Source organism: Athene noctua, chromosome Z, assembly GCF_965140245.1.
Source record: "Athene noctua chromosome Z, bAthNoc1.hap1.1, whole genome shotgun sequence".
NCBI lineage: Eukaryota > Metazoa > Chordata > Aves > Strigiformes > Strigidae > Athene > Athene noctua.
In genome coordinates, this window is record NC_134077.1 from 89,996,008 (window position 1) to 90,017,676 (window position 21,669).

The 21,669-nt window shown below is 40.2% G+C and overlaps 1 protein-coding gene across 6 annotated transcripts in view; it reads right to left on the minus strand.

Annotated features, from left to right (window-relative positions):
- The window catches only part of MCTP1 (multiple C2 and transmembrane domain containing 1), a 280,669-nt gene that overhangs the window by 237,637 nt on the left and 21,363 nt on the right, over nucleotides 1-21,669 (minus strand). The window contains exon 1 of one of the 6 annotated variants that reach the window (XM_074931519.1): nucleotides 1,343-1,433. The exons of the other annotated variants lie outside the window; for them this stretch is intronic. Within the exon in view, the coding sequence (XP_074787620.1) occupies nucleotides 1,343-1,411 (69 nt within the window). The 5' untranslated portion in view covers nucleotides 1,412-1,433. Of the gene's footprint in view, nucleotides 1-1,342; nucleotides 1,434-21,669 lie in introns of those variants that run through there. 6 annotated transcript variants of the gene reach the window in all.

Consider the following 21,669-nt stretch of genomic DNA (forward strand, 5'->3'; position numbering starts at 1 on the left):
GCCTTTCATCACCCCACTGCATTATCCTTAAAAAAAATGTCCTAGCTGTCATACATAGAGCTGGAAATGTCTCAGTAGTTACACACAAATCTGAAAATGTGTGCTACACCTGCATCTTTTGAAAAGCAGTGTGCATTTGTTGAAGGTTACTAACTAGACATTATGTTTAATATAAACTACTTTTAAATTAACTTTAAAAATGCAGAACCAAAATTCCTCTGAAGCAGCACAGGCAGAATGTTTGCTTCCAGGAAACGACCACAACAGAATTACTGTAATTCAGTGCAATTCACTATTTTCATTATTTATCTATTCAACAGAGATTCTGAACACACTTACTGCGTTTGAGTAAAAAATCAGAAGGATCAAAAATAGCTCTCGGGGTGAAGAAACAACGAAGGCCTACTGTCGTTTGGCACCAGATCCATGCAATTCTTCCCTTATGTGCTTAAAATTACGTACGTGTTAAATAAAGCATTTTACTAGGCTGAGCTCAAAGTCATAAATTAAACTTCTACAGCACAGGGCTTGCCTCATTTAAAAAAATATTTTGAGACTGTAGTCCACCTAATGAAGGAAATTTGTACTGCACTTCATTTTGGATGCTGGTACACTGAGAAGTTCAGCATTTATTATTATTTAAACAAGAAGGTACGCAGTTTTCCAAAAGCAGAAATAAGATCCCTAATTTTGGCTGAAATGCCAGTTTTCAGCGTGATGCACCCTGCAGTGGCTGCAGCTGGCTGAGATTTACCTCAGGAGAGCTGGGTGGCTCAGCTGCAGAGGCAAACAGCCCCAGATGAACAAACTGCCCCGAGAACCTCCAGCAGTAACTCCTGCTGGTTAACCCAAGCCGAGAGCATTACTGTTGAAGCTACAATACTAACTACAAAAACAGGTGGTTAATAATTAACTCATCTTGAGCACTAGGATATTGATGAGTAAGGTACACTATTATCATAGAAACAAGCAGAAAGACAGGACTTGGTCAAACAGTTTAAGGGAGTGAGTGGCAGCAGCCAGGTTTCCCAGCAGGTGGATTAGCACCCTTCCCACAGAAACCCATTACCTGTTAACAGAAAAGCCTTAACACTACTGGAATCTACATAAAAAAAACAAACAAACAAAAAAAAAAACCAACAAACCAACAAACATTTATCACAGCACAGGAAAAGTGTAGGAGAAAAAGGTTTAGAAAAAAAAAATCATTAAACACCAAACAGAGAAGCAATTATTAAGTTGTTAGTTCCTACAAACGTATGAACAGGAATATTGTGACAGAAAAGTTCACACAGGCTCTCAGAAGCAGATCACACGGTTATTTTCCATTTAAACCACTTACTGCTGTTAGCAAGGCTGTCTTCTCCACATGGGTCCGTAAAGCCCTGAGAATGTTTCTGGAAGCACACATGTTACTCGTGCACGTTCATGACACTGCTGCTCCCCTCACGTGCGGCTTCCTTCCTCGTTCAGATCTGTAGCCGGGGTAAATACTTTCACTTATCTCTTAGGGAAGAAAAACTAAGATTAGCTCCAGCCTATGGAATTACAATTCAGCAAGATACTCCCAGCACCACGCAAGTGGTGTTTGTCTTGAGAGCAGAGCAGGTTCAAGCTCTGCTGGTCATGCTCTGCTCAGATATCTGACTTCTTGCTAGGTTCTGGCTGCTCCACAGCAGCTGTAACCTTCAAATAAGCTAAACTTGGCAAGTGAGCAAAAGAGCCCACCTAGGAGATGGAGTTTAGACACAGTGCAGTCCAGTCACATGATGGAGTGAAAAACTCCCTGCACGACTTCCATACCGTGTTTTTCTGAAAAATACTTTACAAAAAAAATTGTAAAAAAAAATGCCAACACAGAAATTAGATCCTTGAAAAAGTTCTTCATAAACAGATGGACATGTGGTTGTCAGGTTGTATTTCCACTTCTTCCAGGTGGCAAAAAAGCAAAATCATAACTGGGCTGATGCAGATTTCTTTATTTCTGGAACAGTTCACTCAAATGAGAACGTGTGGACTCTGCCAAATATAATTCTGATTTTTCTGACACAGAACCCCACCCTACCCTGTGCTCTATCAGCAGATGCACAACATGGCCACTAGCAGGTGAAGAGCCGCACATCTCCCACCGAGGGACAATTCCGAGCTCTACACAATGCATCACTAAAGCACTTTCAGGTATGCTTTGGTGTGCTGAACTGGGATCTACTGCCATCTCTTCCGAGTGAGCTGTTCAGGGGAAATTGTACAAATAGGTATGTTGTGGCTTCAGAAACAGGGATCACATTTTCCAGCACTTACCCGACACACTAATAAGTGAAAAACTGAACAAATAGGGACCCAGCTCACACAGATTTGAGCTGATACAAACAGGAATTCAGGCAGAAAAAAGCAGTGCTGGAAATTTAAGAAGTACTCCCAATCTGAAGAATGTCTGTTCACACAGGTTAAATTCCAGTCTTCAGGGTCCCAAATTACTTCAAAACATCTAAGTACCAGGGAAACTTTAGAAACCCTGCTTCTGTTTGTTTGCAGTTTTGTTTGGTTTGAGTTGGGTTGTTTGGTTTTTTATTTTTGGGGGGGGTGTTCTTTTTTGAGCATTAATGGAAGAATTTTAAAAAAAAATGTCCTTACATTTGTTTTAAAGCTTGGTTATTTTTCTTTCTGTTGCTTTTCTACATGTTGACCTGAAAAAACAACCAAACAAAAAGCAAACAACATGAGAGGTGTTTGAATTCACCCTTCCAATGAAGGGTCATTAGTAAACAGCAGATTAGTTAGTAGTATGGAAACATTATTTTGCACACCAAAATTCCAAAATAGCTTGAAATTTATTTTAACAACAAAAGCATAGTCATGCTGGGAATTCTTTGCCCTTAGGTACCGTTACAAAAATGTGCAAAATATCCGTCACCGCTTGGGAGATGTTTTGTAATCTGAAGTCAGGAGGGAGATGTTCAGAAATGTCACTTTTTAAAAACAGTTTTAAAACTCTATGGTTTAGGGCACAGACTTTTATTCTCCTGTGTCTATCATTTCCTGCTTCTTGGGTTTAATGTGTTCTAATCTATTTATTTGTTTTTAATTGCCGTTCTTGCTTTATAATAATATCCAAACAACTTACGTTCACGAATAAATGTGTTTTCTGGTGTTTTCAAATCTACATAACTCTGGAAGATGAAGCAATAAAAACTTTGCTTCCTAACATGTAAGAAAATGCTTGAAGGAAAAAAAAAAACCACCACTCTGTGCTTTTTAAAATAATTTTTCTTCTTGGGCTCACAAGATATTAGCATACCACATACTTATTTTTAGGCATTTATCTTCAAGTACATGAGTTCTTTTTTCTATTTCTTCCAGAAGTTTAATAATGCATAGTACCGGAAGGTACGACAGAATTTTCTGATCTTCAATTTTATTGATTTTCCAGAACTAGAGGACACTATTTGCTATTCACTGGTGAAGTAAATCCTCTACATTTCTGCTTCTTGCTCAAGCACAGTGCAGGTGAAAGTGAAGCTATAAGCGTTATTTCCATTCTTTTTTCTTTATTAGCTATCTCCTTTAAATCTCTCAGGACACAGCAGGAACTCTCCTAAAGCTGCATACATCAGTCTCTGCCTCCACATTACCAAAGTTTATATCAATACTGCTTTTGCCTTCCCTGTTCCACTTCCTTTGTTTAGAAATTTCAGCCTCCCCCATTGCCAGGATTTCCTCTGTTCAGTGCTGTTGCTTACTACATCTTACCTACTTGAAGCTTTCCAAGAGAAAAAGAACTCCTGGTGCTACGTTAGCACATCAAAGCAATTGGAACACCTGCGCCCCCCCCCCCCCCCCAAAAAAAAAAAAAAAATCTGAGTCCAAGACTAATGGAGACTGGTAGGATTTACCAGAATAAACTGTAATTATTTATTAAAGATCAAAGCTCTTTATTTCTGTTGGCTTTGTCTTGCTAAATGATCACATTAAAATATTATAGGGAGTTGAGTTTGTACCTTAAAAAACAAAAGAGTTACCCAATTTTGTTGCCTAAATTAAGGCCAGAAGCAGGTACCAAGACATCAGCTGTAAGAACAGCTTCCAAGAAACACTCCAGCATCCCCCCTCACCGCTACCATAGTCCCCTATTCACTGGTTGGTTGTGTAGTGTGTGTATATGACACACAGTAAATTTGGGATACAATATTCCATTGGTTTAATCCAATGCTGGCATGAAAACTGAGTTCCAGCATTATCTTTACTTAACTTGAACATATATGCCAAGTATTTTATCAAAATAGTTAGCCCAAATTTTGATTACAAATATTAAAAATTTTTGCCTTTTACTTGGTATGTTCTAATCCTGCTAAGTCAATACACAGGAGGATTTACTATCGTAATTATAAAGAAATTCCTACACATCAAATTATTCATATAACAGTATCTTATATGCATCAGATTCTAATTAACTAAAACTCGTTTTGCCTTTGCATTTGAAAAGCCAAATGTTTCATGCACCGTAACAGAATTAAAACCTTTAACAGCAAACAGTTTAAGATTTTACAGTATTATTCCATTTGATTTAGATGAATCTTCAGTCTGAACTGCCCCATTTACTGTCTAATGCAGTTTGTACACAGTCATCATGATATATTCTACATGCCAAACTTCCCCCATATATACAGGTTTACATATAAACATATACATAAACACACGTATGAGTTTATAACCCATATACAGTATAAAACCCACACAAGAGTTTACATAAATGGTACTTAAACAATTAAACATCAATATATTAATTACTATTTTTCTGAAACCTTGCATTTAATTACTATTGCTCCCACAGTTTGATTTTATGCCACTCCAAAAAATTCATAGTTCAGATCAGCACAGGGGATTACCAGAAGGGGGGGGGACAGGACTGGACACGACACACGTTGTTAATGTCATCCTGCAAATTACAGGGTAATAATCTTCAACACTGAAATTTTATAACTTCTCCCTCCAGGGGAGTAACTGAGAGAACTGCTGCAAATCAGCCAGTGCTCAGCACATCCACAGCTGGTCGTGAAGACCCCCATATTCATGGCAAGGAAACAGTTCACACCCTGACTGACAAAAGGAGATTTTTTTAACCCACTTTTGTCAGAGACAAATTTTTTTTTTTTTTTTAATGTCAGGAACTGGGATTCAGCTCCCTACCCCAAGTTCAGAAGAGAGTTACATGAACACCTCTTGGCTCTCCTCCCAGACCTCACGAGCTCCCTCCGAGAAGCCCCCTGAGTCCAGGGCCTATAGGGCTTCTCCAGCAGCTCCAGACTTGGATTCAGCTCCTCGGACTAGCAGCCTGCTCTGGACAACCACTACTGCACCCACCAGAATACAAACAGGATCCCCACTTGGTGTTCTTCAGGAAAGGGGCAGGAGGGGAATATTCTCTCCCTAGACAGTTACACCTCACGCTCTCCTTGGAGCACAGCAGCATGGCAAATGAATTCCAAAGTCAGACTGCATGATCATTCAACGTTGTGCCTCTCTGCAACCAAAACCATCACTGAAGATACTGAGCTAAATCACACTACTTGTAGGATTCCATACATAAGGAAAATAAATTTTATTAATGGTAAATGTAGAGTCTTCAGTGTCCAGGTGGGGCTCTACAGTAGGCAAATGCTGACACATGCCCATGTTGAATGTGGAAATCCCTAAATTACAGTTATGAAATTTATCTATCACTCAGTTTACACACACACAGATCCACTGTTTGACAGAAGGGTTAAAATCCTTTCCCTGGGACAGAGAACAAAAAAAAAGCAAAGCAATGGGTAACTCCCAACCACATCAAGCCCCAGCTGACAGTAACTAGGTCTGAACTAATTATATAGCTGCCTAAACAATACTTTTATCAGCTGCTCAAAGAAAGAACGTGCAATCAGACTTATGACATGAAACCCATGTCTGGACGAGCATTCGGCTGCTCCACGTACACCAAGGCAGACAAACCCTGGCCGTGCCTGCCAGAGAGGCAGGTAACGCTGCCAGCACAGACACAAGTTCTTCAAAGTTGCAGCTCAAGAACAGAACGTGCTGCGTTCAAGTTGACTAATAAACATTGGCTTGTTTTGAAAAGGTCAGTGTGGGTTGCTGTTAAAACTCTGCTCTCTGCATACCTCCCAAGGAGGCTAGATCTTGCACTGGAGTTCAAGTTCTCTTGCTAGAAGAATCATAAGATAAAACCAATGCCCCGATATATAATTATGGGGTTCATCCTTGGGGAAAAAACAAGGCCGAGACTAAAAGAGCACATTCCCAGAGAGACCCTATAAAGACCAGGAACACAGCACTCTGTGGCACCCCAACAATTATCTAGAAAGACTGCATCACTTGGCAAACAGAAAAGGGAATACTTTCCACTACTACCCTGTTCCTTTTTGGTGTTTCACACTACCAGATTGCTCTGCCTCTTCACCTCTTTCCTATTATTCCTCCAGTTCTTTGCTCCTGATAAAGGATCTTCATCAAACAAAAAGTATGTGAAAACATCCCAGAACGTGTAAGCATCAAATTAGACCTACCTCGTCTTCAAAGTTTGTAATAAAAACCAAATTTTTAAGGAAACTGGTATCTAGGATAGCTATTCAGAGAATTCGCTAAACGTTAAATTATGATCACTAAAAATCCTGATTAATGCTTAAATGAGAGCTTTAAAAGATAAAAAGTTTGCAATTGTTAAAAATCTCAGCCTCTCAAAAGTTGTATGTGAAATCTGAAAATACCATCAACAGAAGCTGGTATGGTGGCTTCTTTTCTTTTACATCAATTTTGCATAATCCTTCCACTGATGATTTCTTTACAACATTAATTAAGCTGTCTGTCCTTTAATAATGCCTTGATAAAGTTTGTCGATCTTTATCTTACACTTTATGAGACAGAAGGTCGGGAGACATGACTAACATCAGAACTTGAGCATCTAATGCACATACCTTGCCTCACATAAACAGCAAACCCAAGTTTAGAGGGTTAGGGATCATCACAGCCACAAGCCAAGCGTCCTGTGCTAAAACTCAGCCGTAGCCAAGTAGCATCTTTTAATGGATAATAAACAAATATTTTACCTCATTTTCTGAAGAGGAAAGCAAAAGTATCCTTACAAAAGAAAAAAGCTAAGTCCTCCTCCAGTTCCCATCTTGCTCATTTGCAGTTTGTCACAGCACTCCACATGTGTGTGCGACCCACAGAGATCACAGAACTCCAGAAGCCACCAAGAGACAGCTCCATGGGTGCTCCCATCTTCTGTCTGATGGAGAGATGGACAAAAATCACTTCTGCTTTGTAGGTATCTTTCTGCCTTGATTTCTTAAGTAGTATCTGGAGCTTTCTTATGTTGATTTCATCCCTACACTGGCAGTAGTTTTCGATTTTGTGGTTGAAGAAGTTGCTTCTTTCTGGTTTGTGCCATGCAGACTTATTTCTGACTTTTCCCAATAGCCTCAGTTTGTCAAAAAACTTACAAAAAAAAAAAAAATCACTACTTTTGCTACCTCCCTTGCTTAATATGTATGTACCTAAAAAAGTAGTTGCCATAACTTTGCAATCAGTGTAACGAAAAGAACAGAAAGAATTCATCTACACTGGAAATGCCTGAATTACCCAAAATTCCAGACAATACAGGTTTGCCATGCTATGCCTACTAGCAACAGGTGGAATAATTTCAAACTGCAGTTTGTGAAAGCCAGAGAGGTTCACAAGGATAATTTTGGGGTTTTTTTAAACAAAGCTTCCTCTGGAAAGTGTTGCAGTCCAGATGGGCGAGGGGTGACATTGGTGACATCTGTAAAGCCTAGAATTGAGCAAGGCTGGTGCGGTCCAAGAGGAAATGCTAATTTAAATCAGTGTACATGGTTACTAGAAAAAGGACAAGTCCACTTTGCAAAACAATTTTTATTCTCAACTTTGGTTCATGCTCACTTGCCTCTGGTATGCTGCCTGCGTTTGACAACTGTATGCAGTTTTTCCAAGGGCAGGCAAAGATAACAGCATTAACACCTGCTTGCCACTGAAGTTAAGCTCTTTAATTGTAAGAATTACTGTTCTTACAATAAGACTTAGAAAAAAATAGAATATTTAATGCAATGTCCTCCTCCGTTCTCGGCTGCCCCCCAGAAACACGCTCTGCATTTGGAAAGCACATTGAGGAACTACAGAACTAGTATCTGAAACAAATAAGCCTTTTTCAGGGATTAAAAGGCTACATTCAATGCTATTCTATGAAAGTAGTTTGAAAGGTAATTTTTCTACTTCGACCAAAGATTTGCAGTAGCCAGACTGCAGCACACACCCCGTTTCTTTTAGCCAGTTCCTGCTATAAGAAGTTCTCAGGGGTCTCACCAACAGTTCGGCAGCTAGTCACTCACAGACGAGGTTCTCCAAATTTCACCCCTTTTCCTTCTGCCTACTTCAGGAGGACCCATATTGCCTTAGTACTCAACCGACCCATTCCTCCACCTGCTCTGATAAAACTCAATCTCTTCAATTTCTTGTTTACCTGAAGTAACACAGAACTTAGAGCTTCTGAATAAAGTAATGAAGAAGGTCTGCACTCACGACTTAAGCTATCTTCCAGTTTCTCCTTTCTTAGGACATGCCCATACTTTCCTCAGGATGTGCAGAGCCTAGTATAGAGACCTGAAGTACTTCGGCAGGACTACAGCAACTCCAGAATAGGAGACAGTATAGCTATATCCACCATGAGCAAGTCCATTAGTACTTTTCAAGTCAAGACTTTTGTTTGTTTTTCCCCAAACATGAGCATGTGTCAGAGTAGATGGATGCTTCTGCTGTGTAATAGCATTGGGGGTCTCTGTCCTGTGCTTCACTGTACAGGAAAACATTACATCCCTACTTATCTTAGCACACCACAACAGCCTCTGGGCCTTATCTGCAAAAACTGCATGGTGCACATCTAGATCAGTAATTTTCAACAGAACTAAATCTCACCATTTCATACTTTGCTGCTTCAAATATCCAGCCTCATTTTTAAGGCAGAAAACATATTTTGCCCAGTTACCACCTTATTACATCTACAGTTGAAGAACAGTGCAAGACACAACCATTTACCTCACTGGCTCCTTTCCCTAATGGACAGACTGAAGCAAGAGTTAACCCCTTGAATATATACCACCCACAACATCAGAGTAGTTTGGCAAATGAGTCATTCTCATGGACACAATACAGATGTCTTCCAAGCTCTCCACCTTACTATACAGCAGCCGGAGTCAACTGTCACCTTGCAAAGTATCACAATTATTTTCTGGTGCTGGAAATAGTGCAGCGACATTGACAGAAAGCAGCTAACTACAGCTAGTCCTACAGCAATCTGTGTTAGTCTGTAGATATAAGCGAGGTATACGTAAAGAAAAAATATAAATCCTATAAAGTTACTGAAAAGTGTACCCCCTTTGATGCGTAACTAGTGATCCTGAAGTGAAAATACCTCACAATTTACCAATCAGATAATATTGCTCAAAAACCCCTGGGAAAAACACAGATGTATTTTGCTGAACAAACAGCTCAAATCCAGAAAGAGCAGCATGACCTCATCAACATCTTCAGCTGACCTGCCTCACTGAGATATCTATTTTGCTGGTTTCAGTTACAATACATACAAAAAATTGTTCATGGCCAGCTGTTATCAACTACAATAAGAAACATGGCATTATTTTCCTTTTTTCCACCATGTGAAAAAACTGTTAACGTCTGAAGAATGCAAACCATCTTAACCTTTAAAGGAACAAAACAACAAACATTTTGACTCAGTAGATAAAGGAGGTCCAGTATCTGGTGCTAGAGATAGCTACAGCAATTTTACAGTGTTAAGTCTGATTAAAAGATTTCTTTTTCAAAAGTAACATTCCTTCCCTGAAACCTCTTTGTGGTTCAGAATTAGTCTGAGCAAAAAAAATGCAAAACAACCTTGTATCACAGGCACTAAAGAGACTGGTAGAAGATTAAACCATATATCCTTTTCTCAGACTCCCTAGAACACACTAGATGAAATATGCCTCTAAAGCATCAAAAGATGCATCTTCAAACACTAGGGAAAAGAGACCAGAAGAAGTAGGTAGAGAAATATAGGTTTTCTGTTCTACTGCTTTGATTTGCAGTACACTTGAATCTTTTTGTAACTCTTCTTATATTCAGCAAGAAGTGAAGATAAAGCTGACAAAAATTCAATGAAGGCTCCTAATATCTGAAAATAAAGTGACAGCTGCAGCCAACCTCAAAAAACCAACAAACTTGCCACTCTGAAGCCTTGAGATAGCCTGGAAATCTTCAACTCCACAGCCGATCAACACAACCAACAACATTTCTTTCATTCAGTCCTTGGTCTAAACATGCACCATAGTCTATAAAGTGATTTGTAAAGTTTTTTAAATCTAAATTACTCAGTGACTTTCACTGTATGAAGTTTCTGAGCAACAGTCAGGAGTGAGAAGGAAGAAAACAATCAGGTTAAGGGGACACTGAGTTAGTATCAGCCAGTAACCTGACCAGCTCCCTTTCCTTCACACCTGACCTGTTGTTCTCAGAGCTCAGCTTCTCTATTAAAACAAGTTAATCCCTGGTCCCTCTATTAACACTCACAGCTGCAAACGGGGTATTTATGCAGAGACCAGTACAACAAATGAACAACGGTAGCATTTTGCTTGGATGTTATTTGAGATAGTCTATCCTCTGCTTCCACCACTCCCGATCACCAGGAAAGGGCAGCAAAAGACATTTTGCAAGCCCCACTGAAGCAGGAGGAACCGAGTGCGTGCTGGAGCTGCTGGTCCTTCTCTGACCCCACACTTTCTGCTGCCTCATCAGCAATCCTTTCACCCTCCTCAGGCTGAATAGGTAAAGTTGCCTTGCTCAGCAGTTCTTCCTCCTCTCCCTTCTCACTGATGTACTTAAAAGTCCCTTAAATATTTTTGACTGATTGTGGTTTAATAACTGTCTCTTTGCTGACCTATATTAACTGACCCATGAAAACACCCTCAGCCCACTGCAAACACAAAATAAAATACGCTCTAGTAACCTCACTGGCTGCAGCTGCCTGTACTCATTCCCCAGTTTTCCAACAGCACAACGGTGATTTTCCAAAATATGGAGGTAGGCTTTTTTTTTTCTTCAGGGTACTTGCTTTGTTGAGTGTTGCCTGCACTTGCAAGCATATGGCACTGTCACGCTGAACCATGCAAGGCCTCAACAAGGCGTGCGGCTGCCTGTGATCCGTGGGCAGCCACAAGCCCTGGGGAAGCTGAAAATTCAATAGCAACACTCCATGTGGTTAAATGAAAGGGAATTTTGATATTTATAAGCCAAAGTTGTGAAAAGTACAACCCTAGGGACTGGAGACAAGTGCCACATGACTAGACTGAACACAAACACAGCAGCTACGAAGCAATCTGGATGCAGCTGTGAGTATGGCAGAAGCAGCCACAGAGCCAGAAAGCCAAGGTGACAGCCAATAAAGATTTGGGAAGAGTAATGGCTAGCAGAGCTAGCCTGAAATTGTAAGTAAGGAAATTCTAAGTCTCTTTTTTTTTTTTTTTTCTTTTTTCTCCTCATACTTTTTCCAGGAAAATGGAAGGGCAGAAGGGATTGTTGTACATTCTTTATAAATTAATCTTCCCTGAAAAATACTTGACTCATGAGTTTTCCTACTAACATCCCACAAGGCTCCAAGCCATGGATAGCCTTTCAGGTCTAAAGAAGAACTGAATTTGTATTGTATCAGGTTTTTTTAAAACTATTAAAAATCATTCTAAAGCTGAAAACAAGCTTAGACCAGAAATTTGGAGTCTTATCTCTGTGACACACACTATTCTGGTCTACCAGCACCTACCAACTACATGTCTTCCATTCACAGCGTTACGTGTAGACCCTGTACACAGCGTGCAATGGCTTGAAGCACCATAATGGTATGTATGCACGCCCACATACTCACCTGCATTATCTGCACAGCTCAGTGAGTATGTAGGGAAACCGGTGAGCACAAAGATAAAACACAGGCCATATGATAAACAGCAGCTTTTTTTTTTGTTAAATGCTGCGCTTGCATATATAAATCTATTCCTCTACAGTTTCATGACTCCTTGAAGCTCACATTCTTATTATGCATGGCTGCACTGTGATATTTGTGTTATTTATAAGTTTTATTGTGCTTTTTTTTCATTTTTTCCCCATAAACCTTTTGATAAATTACTTCAACCTGTATAGTTCTGGTTTTGTTTCCTTCCTGTCCCCTTCTTAACAAAGTCATTTCATACTTTAAGATAAATCAGCCAAGATACACCAACCAACCACTAACAATTTGTTAAGAAAAAAAAAAAAAAGACAATAAACTAAAAACCTCAAGAGCTAAAAAAAAAAAAAAAAAAAAATCAGAACCTAACTGGCTTTAACATATCTTTAACATGATCACACGCAACAGTTTGTTTAATACCACTGTACAATCTAATCATTCGTTAACGTTAATCATTACAAATATTTAACTTAAGCAGTTATCTGCAGCATCTGTAGCTTTGTGTTCAGAAATCGCTTAAGAGACAGAAAAAGTGGCTGTTAACCTTTGACATCTTGCCACTATCAGTCTGAAGGATTATATGAACCTCAAGCCAGCACTCTAACCGCATCCTTAGGAACCAGCACTTTAACTGGACTTTTTTTTTAAAAAAGTGCTCACGTGCTTAAGCATGTCAGGCCACTGTGAAGAAGGAAAATCGTAAAACTACTTACAAATACCTTTGAGATTTCGTATAAAGGGGGTTTCTACCAGCAATCTCTCACACTCACTCTCCTCCTACTTAGCTGAGGAAATCCTCTAATGCATGTGTGGTTTAAAACCTGTTTTTCCCCCTTCAGAAAGCTAGAATTCCCTTCTGTCACCCTCCACGGCCCAGGGATCAAAGTGCGAGGAGTGGAGCCCTGGCAACGCCTTCAGGTTAGAGTTGTAAATGAATGAAGGATTTGGGCTGCCTGAATCACTCCAGCTCCTGGGTGTGGAGCCCTAAGGACAGCTGGGAAGCCAGAACTCCCCCACCAGCAACGTATAGTAATGGGTGGCACAGAAAACCTCAGCAGCTACATGAGGACTTTATATCTGCACCCTTAGGACATTATTACCTACCTCTTTTATGAACAAAGACACAGCTGAGACCATTCCCATTTAAAGGTTATACCAGACTGGAGAAAGAGTTCTAGCATGAAAAGCTGCAAAAATGCATCAGAAAGTCCACCCTGATCTGTGTTTTGCTTTTATTTTTCATTCCACTAAATGCTTTCTATACCTTACTCATAAGATTTTCATTAGTGTCTTCAGAGAAGACACTAAAATACCTTCAGTCTGTCTACTCACATTCACTCACAGAGTTTACTGTGGAATTTCCTCTATTGTACCACACGGGATCATATGCATCACAGGGTTATTCTGTGCTTTAAGATGCCTCAGTTTTTATCACAGGTCTCCTGATACTCTGAGGCTTTCTCCAGAGCTCCTAGAATCAATACATCACAGTGAAATACTAAACCTTTAGGTAAAAATGGTCTTTTTAATTATTTTTTAGTATTTTTTTTATTAACCATTGTGCTCTTAAGCCTGAAGGTTCAGGAGAAAGGAATGTTTCCTGGAAGTCAAAAGGAAGCCTCAGAATGCATCGAAAATAAAATGTTAGTTCACTCTTTCAGTTTCTAAGCTTGTAACTCAAAGCATGAGTCATTCCTGAACACTCAAGGATAGCAGTACAACACCGCAGTTCTAGATCAACGCATGTTTACCTTTTTCCACCCCAAATTGGTTCTAAGAGCACTCAAGGTGCCTGCAGTGGTTACTCCACATCTAAATCTACCCTGTAGCAGGATAGCACCTTTCCTCCATGTATTTCTAAGTAATTCTCGTGGTATGACTTTTCACAGCAACTTACTCAGTCTTAACGACAAACATGTAAAAAATGTTTAAGAGGAATGCTCCATTTCTGTAACAGTAAGAATCCTGAAACCTCTCAGCACCACTAACACGGTGAGTGTGCTCCACAATACACCCTGAACAATTACTTTGCACACCCATACAAAGCAGCTAGTCCTCAGGCACGTAAACAGCAGGAGTTTACATTTTCTAGGGAGAGGTGTGAGAACGACTTTTAAATATAGAGCGAATTTTAAGACCAGATTCTCCAGACTGGTGAGCTGAATGTGCTGCAGGATCTGTCAGACAAAGGACATGGAGATCGATAACTTTATACCGCGGTAGCTCAGGGCAAGCCACACCAGCCACACTGCTGCTCCAAGCAGTCCTCAGATCAAGTTGCAGCCTGATTTCTGGGACAACAAGAGCATTGAGGAAAGCAGGGTCTGTCAGCATACACAGCTGCCTGTGCACCTTTTTTTTCCTCTGCAAACATCTCTTGTGCTACAGACTTAGCAGCTGACAGTGCCTTGGACCTTTAGCACCCAGGAATTCCTAACGTGCAGGGAGATGACCATGAACTGACACAAATCATCCTAGCAGCTTGATCCCATTACAGTACTGTAAAACAGCAGGACTTGAATTTTAAAGACTTTAAGTAACTGACAGTCACAGCCAGAAGTTCGGATTAACAGAGGTACTTCTTTAAAATCAGGATATGGATTCCTCAAAAATGAGATAATGACTTAGAAGTGTCATAAGTAGGATTCAGGATTCTGTTCTCACTTATTCAAAGTATGCTACTAGAACCATGTAAAAACCTATCCTACTCTCCTGCAGGAATGCCTGTACCAACTCATTTCTTCTAAAAATCAATTTCTGGTCACATACTGAGAAGTTCTGTTGTTGGTGGGTGTCCCTGGGAAGGGGAGCAGAGCTGAGGACATACCTAAAAATCTAGATGGAAGAGACACACAAGTAATTCCTTTTGGCTCTTTCTTCCTCTGCCCTTTCCTCTTCTACATCCACACCCTCCTACCTCCTCACGAGAACTTTTTCAAAACTTCTCGTGCAATATTAGAGCTGGTCCAGATGAACACGTCCCATGCTAGGGGTGTCACTGCTTCAGGTATTGCTGACCGCCGAGCAGGAAGGATATCCTTTGGCCCCACTGTGGTAAACAAAAGAAAATGCTTGAAAAGCACGCCAAGCCTTCAAACAGCCACACAAGACCGTGCAAGGCAGGAACTCAAGGACTATAAATGGTGCTTCTCTTTTTTCCCCATTATGAAACAGTCCTCCGGCCTGCTCCACACACCAACACAGGTATGACAGAAGAGCATCGGGGGACACAGGGAAAGGCCAGATGGATTTTCCTCACACTTCTCTCCCCTAAACCCTGGCTGGATCCTGGTGGTCACTCACAGGTACAGGATGACAGAGACCTCTCCCAGACTGAATTTAAATGGAAGCTGCAGCAAGAGGAGGAAGCAGCCTGGGATGTGCTGAGTGGGGAAAAAGATACCCAGCCCTCCCCTCACTGCTCCAGCATTAAACAACACTCGTTACTCTTTCAGCTGTTGAAGAAGACTTACCAAAAAAAAAAAAAAAGTTAGTACCACTGCAGCAGTGAAACACTTCCACTAAAGTGTATCTGCTGTCTGAAAAGCAGATTCATCACACATTGTGCAGTTACCACACACTCAGGACAGACACTGCTTATTTGTTTTAGGGCTGTGCAGGTCTAGGTGCTCAGTGGCCTCCGACAAATCAAGCACACTAACAGGACTTTTCACTATATTTATACACAAAACTTTCAGTAGTTTTCCAAGTGCATCCTCTCTAGGATGACTGGTTGGTAATTTACATACAATTATAATACTGCTGACACAACACTTCTACTACTACTCTGCATGCTCTGGGGAGGGGTCTTAACCCGAGCAAGGGTCTTCTTGACCTACAGGCGTGATGTGTGTTATTATAATGAGGGTAGTTCAGTGAAGGGTACAGGGGCCTTGAGTTTGCTTGCCCAGTTGGCACTGTACCCTCTTCAAGGTCTGATTGCTCTGGGATGTCCTTGCTCAAAGGTGGCTCCCTACTTGTTCCACTGATGAGGGATGCCTTTGGCTTTTAATGTAGACGAAGGACACCTTTCTTGACCTAAGCATAATATTGCTCTAAAAGTTTAATCTTCAACATATCTACTTAAGTGAAAAGGAAAGCTGACAACATCAAGGAGTACCCCCACCGCTGCCTTCTTTTTTCAGACAAGTGTCCCAAGGTGATGCCAAGGGAACAGCTCCATCAGAGCACACCACCTCTGTGCGTGGCACTCCACACTGTGGTGACCCTGTCCAGAAGACCCCTGCACCTCCAGGAGCCAGCACTGCACACCAAAGCTCACTTGCCACATGGCAAGTGTGGCCAGCTGATAGCAGCAGGGTTACCTGCAGGCAGCTCCCACCTCACACCAGCCACTACAACACCTGCCTGGCCTCGCCTTTGACAGCAAAGCAACAGGTTCTCATGGAAGCAGCCTTTATTCTTGGATAACAGAAAGGATGAATAGAGTTGTTTTCCTACAAGAAAATCATTTAAGGGCTCAAAAGACCAAAATGACATAATTTTTCTACAGAAAGGATCCTACCCTGGCAGCAGGCATATTCAGTGCTACATGACTCAGGGTTCCCAGCACCTGAAGGGATGCAAAATTACTCACACCACCTTTTTTCTTAAGTGCTGGCTTCTATAAAGGACATTAAGTGATGTGCCATGCTTACTGGGGTCATGACAAACCAGCAGCTCCAGGTACAATGTCATGGATGTGACGATGGGAACTATTATATTCTGCATGTCACCCTCCTGCCACAAGCTTTTGCCTTCTTACTCTCTGCTGCAGTTTCAACACATGAATTGGAGCAGCCGCTCTAAAGTTAGTTTTCCTCATAACATAATCTTCCTCCAAATGCACGATGCAAACATTGATAGCAACTGATTAAACCTTATGATTATATGAAGTATATGAACGAAACTTCTGAGATAATCCCCCATTTTTCTATCCATTACTGCTTTGCCTTTTCAGTTAGCTGTATTAAAAGAAAAAAAGAAAAACTAAAAATCCCTCTGCAACCCCTGCTAGCACCAAGGGCTGCAAATTTATCTCTGGGTTAAATTTCCGAGGGAGGAAAAAACATCTTTTGGATCAGCTACAGAATTTTCTAAGAATACTTTTCTTTTTAGGCAGAAGTACTGCCTAACAATGAGTACAAATTATACACAAGATCTGGTGTTTTTCAAATGAATGCCTAAAGTCAGACATGTCTGTATTTCAGAGCTTAAACAAGCAGCTTGATTTTTTGAAATTCAGAGCCCTCATCAGCTCCATTTGTAATACAAGCTGCTGAACACTTCTTAAAATCAGGTCTTCTACTGAAATGTTAAAACATGAACATAAAAACTTAAACAAACCACCCCTACTTAAAAAGTGTTGCACGTCTGAACAGGTATCACAGTGTCACCAGGAACAGAGTAATTTTTATATGCTTTTTTAAACACACTGATATCGCACGCATATGCTTGGTGTGATACATAAAAAAATCGCTTTTCTTCTGAGGTATATTTATGGCTTTTTGGTACACACATATCCTTGGTCCAAGGTAAAAACAGTTATTGGCTTCACAGTACTGAAAAGGAGACACAGTGCCTGTGAGGGTGAATGGGGTAGGTAGTCTGAAAATACTTTCCCCAAGAAATAAAGCTATTTAAATCTCCTAAAAAAAAGGTTTCTGTTTTTCATTTGGTCTGCTGCAATCCATTACCACTGCATTTGCTGTGTAATGCTATCTTAAACGAATGTGTAAAAACTCCATGATGCTTAGTATTTATTATTTACAACATTCACCTGATACTCTTAAGTATCTGATCACTCTTCAGTCAAAAATAGAAAACCTATGACACCAAACTCTATATTCTGATATATTATTACCATATTCATTAATTAGTACTATAATAATATAGAATGCAAACAAGAAAATGTATCAAAAATATATGTACTATAAGAGGTTGCTATGCTTACTTAAGCAGTTATCCACTAAACAACCAACAACATACTTAGGTAGACAAGAGCTTCGGTACCTCAGCAACTCCAGCACGCAACTTACCTCGCTTCTGTTTGCAATTAATTTTGCATAATGTATCAAGTGACATTTTAAGTTTAAAAAAAAAAAAAAAGTGTGGGTTGTATTTTTTTTTAAAATAGACTGTTTAAGTCATAAATAAAATGGGGAAGAGAGATCACTCACCACAACACGTCACTTCAGTAACAGCAGTGACACCCTAAAAACTAGCTAGAGAACCCATGCATGTTGGGGTGGAAAAATGTTCATGCAAGTGAAAGCAGACTTCCTTCAAAACCTGAGATTCTGAAATTCTGAGGAACAAAAGAACATTATAACTGGTGGTACAATACAGTTACATGAAATTCATTATGTTTAAATAACTATGAAATTGGGGCGAAAAAAATAGACGACTGCTATCTAGTGCAAGTTATCTACAAGAGATTTAACTGTTTCTCTGATATTTTTAGTTCAGCTCTTCCTTACCAGCCAAAGCCTTTTTCCTAAAGCTTTGTAATGAACGTTCACAAAGGAATAAATTAGGGAGATTAATCTAACTGCAGTTCAGCTCTGACCTAAAAATGCAATGATTTTGAATTGATTGCGATGAAACATACAGCCTTCAGAACAAATCCTCATAGGCCACAGGATAAAAAAAAAAAAATCTTAATCTATGTACCTTCTGTTTCTCAATATATAGTAGCTTTGGTCTGTCCCTATTTATCACTCCTCCATATTCTCAGAAGTCTCACTTAACTGTATTTCAAGACCAAAAATGTTAGCTTTATGCCAAATTCCAAGACTACCTACCATCACATTTCCAGGTGAAACGCCTCTTCAAAATTAAGCTGTGTACTTTTTTCTAAAAAAAAAAAAAAAAAATGCAGCATGGAATTGTTAAATTGTTCTTCAATGTCTTGCATACCAAATGCTTGTGGTTCCCCCCCAATCCTAGAAAAAAAACAGACCAAAATTAAATCTGGCTCCGTCTACTGCATTATTACCAGCAATAAATACTGTTACCCAGAACAGAATGATCTTTTTGCCCCTTTAAAATTAAATATTAACAACCAGCATAACGGGTGCTTCTTCAGGCCAAATTTTGGCTGCCAAGGATGCGGAACTGCCACTAGAGAAGTCTGCAGGCAGATGGAGATCTCCTGGAACCAATCTTCTCCTCCATCTTTGGCTCCCAGACAAGCCCACCACCAGACATCCTGAAACGGGACCTCAGCGCCAGCGGGACTGATCCACCGGCGAGGACGGAGGCAACGAGAGGGCTTCTTGCACTCACACTGGAAAAAAAACAGTTGCAAAAAAAGGAGCCGTGGTTGTCTGAGCGTGAGCGCATGCACTTCTACAGCCGGTAACTCCAGAGAAAGGCATTAGCTCCAGCATGGAAGTGAAAAGAGACACTAAAAGTCACCGACTGGTTCAAACACAAAGGGCAGTAGCCAGCGGGCCCCGAGTCTGCCCGCTCGTCTCAGATGCCACTACGGTGCAAAGGCAGATCTACCGAGATAACGCTACACTTCTATTTATTTTAAATCAGGACTCAGTATTTGCTAATTTTACGGAAAAGTATTCGCAGAACACCTGACATAGCTACACAAAAAGCAGGTTTTGGGGCGGGTAGAAGATACATGAACATGTCACCCAGAGAAGAGGGCCGTCAAGCTGCTCAGTGCTGCTCTAACGTTTTCAAAATGGTGCAAAGCAGCACAAACACCACAAAAACCTGTATCTGGGCTGCGCTGATCACCTAGTGGACATGTTATCAGGATATAAAAGGGCCATGAAAGGCTAGCAACAGCACATAATCCCACAGATGAGAAGAACGGCGACTCTGAAGTTTCTCCAGGAGGAGGAAGAGATGGACTTTAAAAATAAATCAATGGCAATTCAGAAGTCTTTTACAGTTTGTCAGTCAGCAGCTGGCTTGTCACGTATTGCTGGGGGGGTGGAGGAGGTATGTTGGGGTGTTTTTCTCCTAGCTTCAGTGCTAAATCGTATTAAAACAGAGATAAATACAAATGTCATCAATGTTGTCTTTTATATGCATGCAACTGAAATTGCCATAAGGCTGTTAATCACGACACAGGTAAGACAGGCAATCTGACAGTCTAAACAAGGAGGCAGCAATATGTTCTCTCCAATAAAATACAATACAAAACCACATAAAAATTTGAGAAGCTAGATACTAAAAGGAAAAAAAAAAAGCCTCCTCTGAAGGACTAGCTCTCCACATAAAGTGGAGGAAAAAAATGAAATGTTTATTGTAGACATCCACCTTTTACAAACACCAAGCTGAAACACATTAAAATGACAAACAGGCTGCCTTCAGCAAAATGCTTTAGAAAAGAAAACTACTCATCCATGACAGACAACCTTCATTTGATGGCAAAGATTATTAAATTGTACAAGGTTTGTTACTTAAATTGTCTCCTTTTAGATGATGTGCACACACGGGAAAAAAATATTTAACCATTCCAGCTGTAACATCATAATCAAATATATAAGGACATTTATCAAGAAGTACCTACAATTACGTGGCAAACAATCCTCAATTTTCATTTCTTTGTTATAAAAGCGATAACAACATTCAAAGTTGAATGTGCATGTATAACTTTTTTTCTTCCGAACGAAAGTATTTTTTGGAAATGAAGTGTGCAAGTCTCTAGCATTAACACAGGAATAAACACACATGAAAAAAACATTATTAAGTAGGTGATAACTGACTATTCATTGGCTATGCATGCATCTGATGTCACATGATGCACCAATTCCTAACAGACCACTTTAGTAATGTCATAAATAAAATATATTTTCTTTTTTATTTTAATCCATAGAACTTAACATGCAAAAGATACAGAGATTATTTCACCTGTCTTGTAAACTGGTATTGAAATGGTAAGACAGCTGCTTCCTGCAGCCAAGGTTATCTTTCAGCACAGCTCTTTCCTTCTGCAGGCTACTAAAAATTTCCGTATCATCTTGCAGAAAAAGGTGAACCAAAACCTCTTCCCTAAGCCAATTCTTGCTTCATTTCACATTAAGTACTCTTTACAGAAAAAAAAAAAAAAAAAGACACAAAAAAACCCCTAAATGCTCAAAACAATAACCCTATGCCAAGAATAATTAAAGACATATTATCAGTGTTCTTAGTTCCTAGGTGATGGATGCCTATCTACTTATACAACCTCCGCATCTTTAGTTTTTTCTTTTACAGTAGCATACTTTTAACAACATGCACATAAAATGACTGTCTAGGAAAGACTGTAGTTTGGCAGACGAGAATTTCAGCATTTTCTGTATAGAAAGGCCTGAACCAAGGTCTCCCAACTCATAGCTGACAGGTTTTACCTGTTATAACACGATGGGCTGAGAGGCAGACACAACCACATTCTTTTCCACCACATGATGTAGACAACATCCCCAAGCTTCTTGCAGGGATCCCAGTCTCACTGCTGAGCAGTGCCTAAGTGTTCAAAACAAGCTCTTCAGGGCACCTAAAACACAGATGCACTGGGGGTTTTTTGGTGCCCCAGTTCAGAGAGAAACCTTGCAGGGGCCCTCTTGGACTGCGGTACTTCCAGATGAGCACAATGCAGACTCACCTGC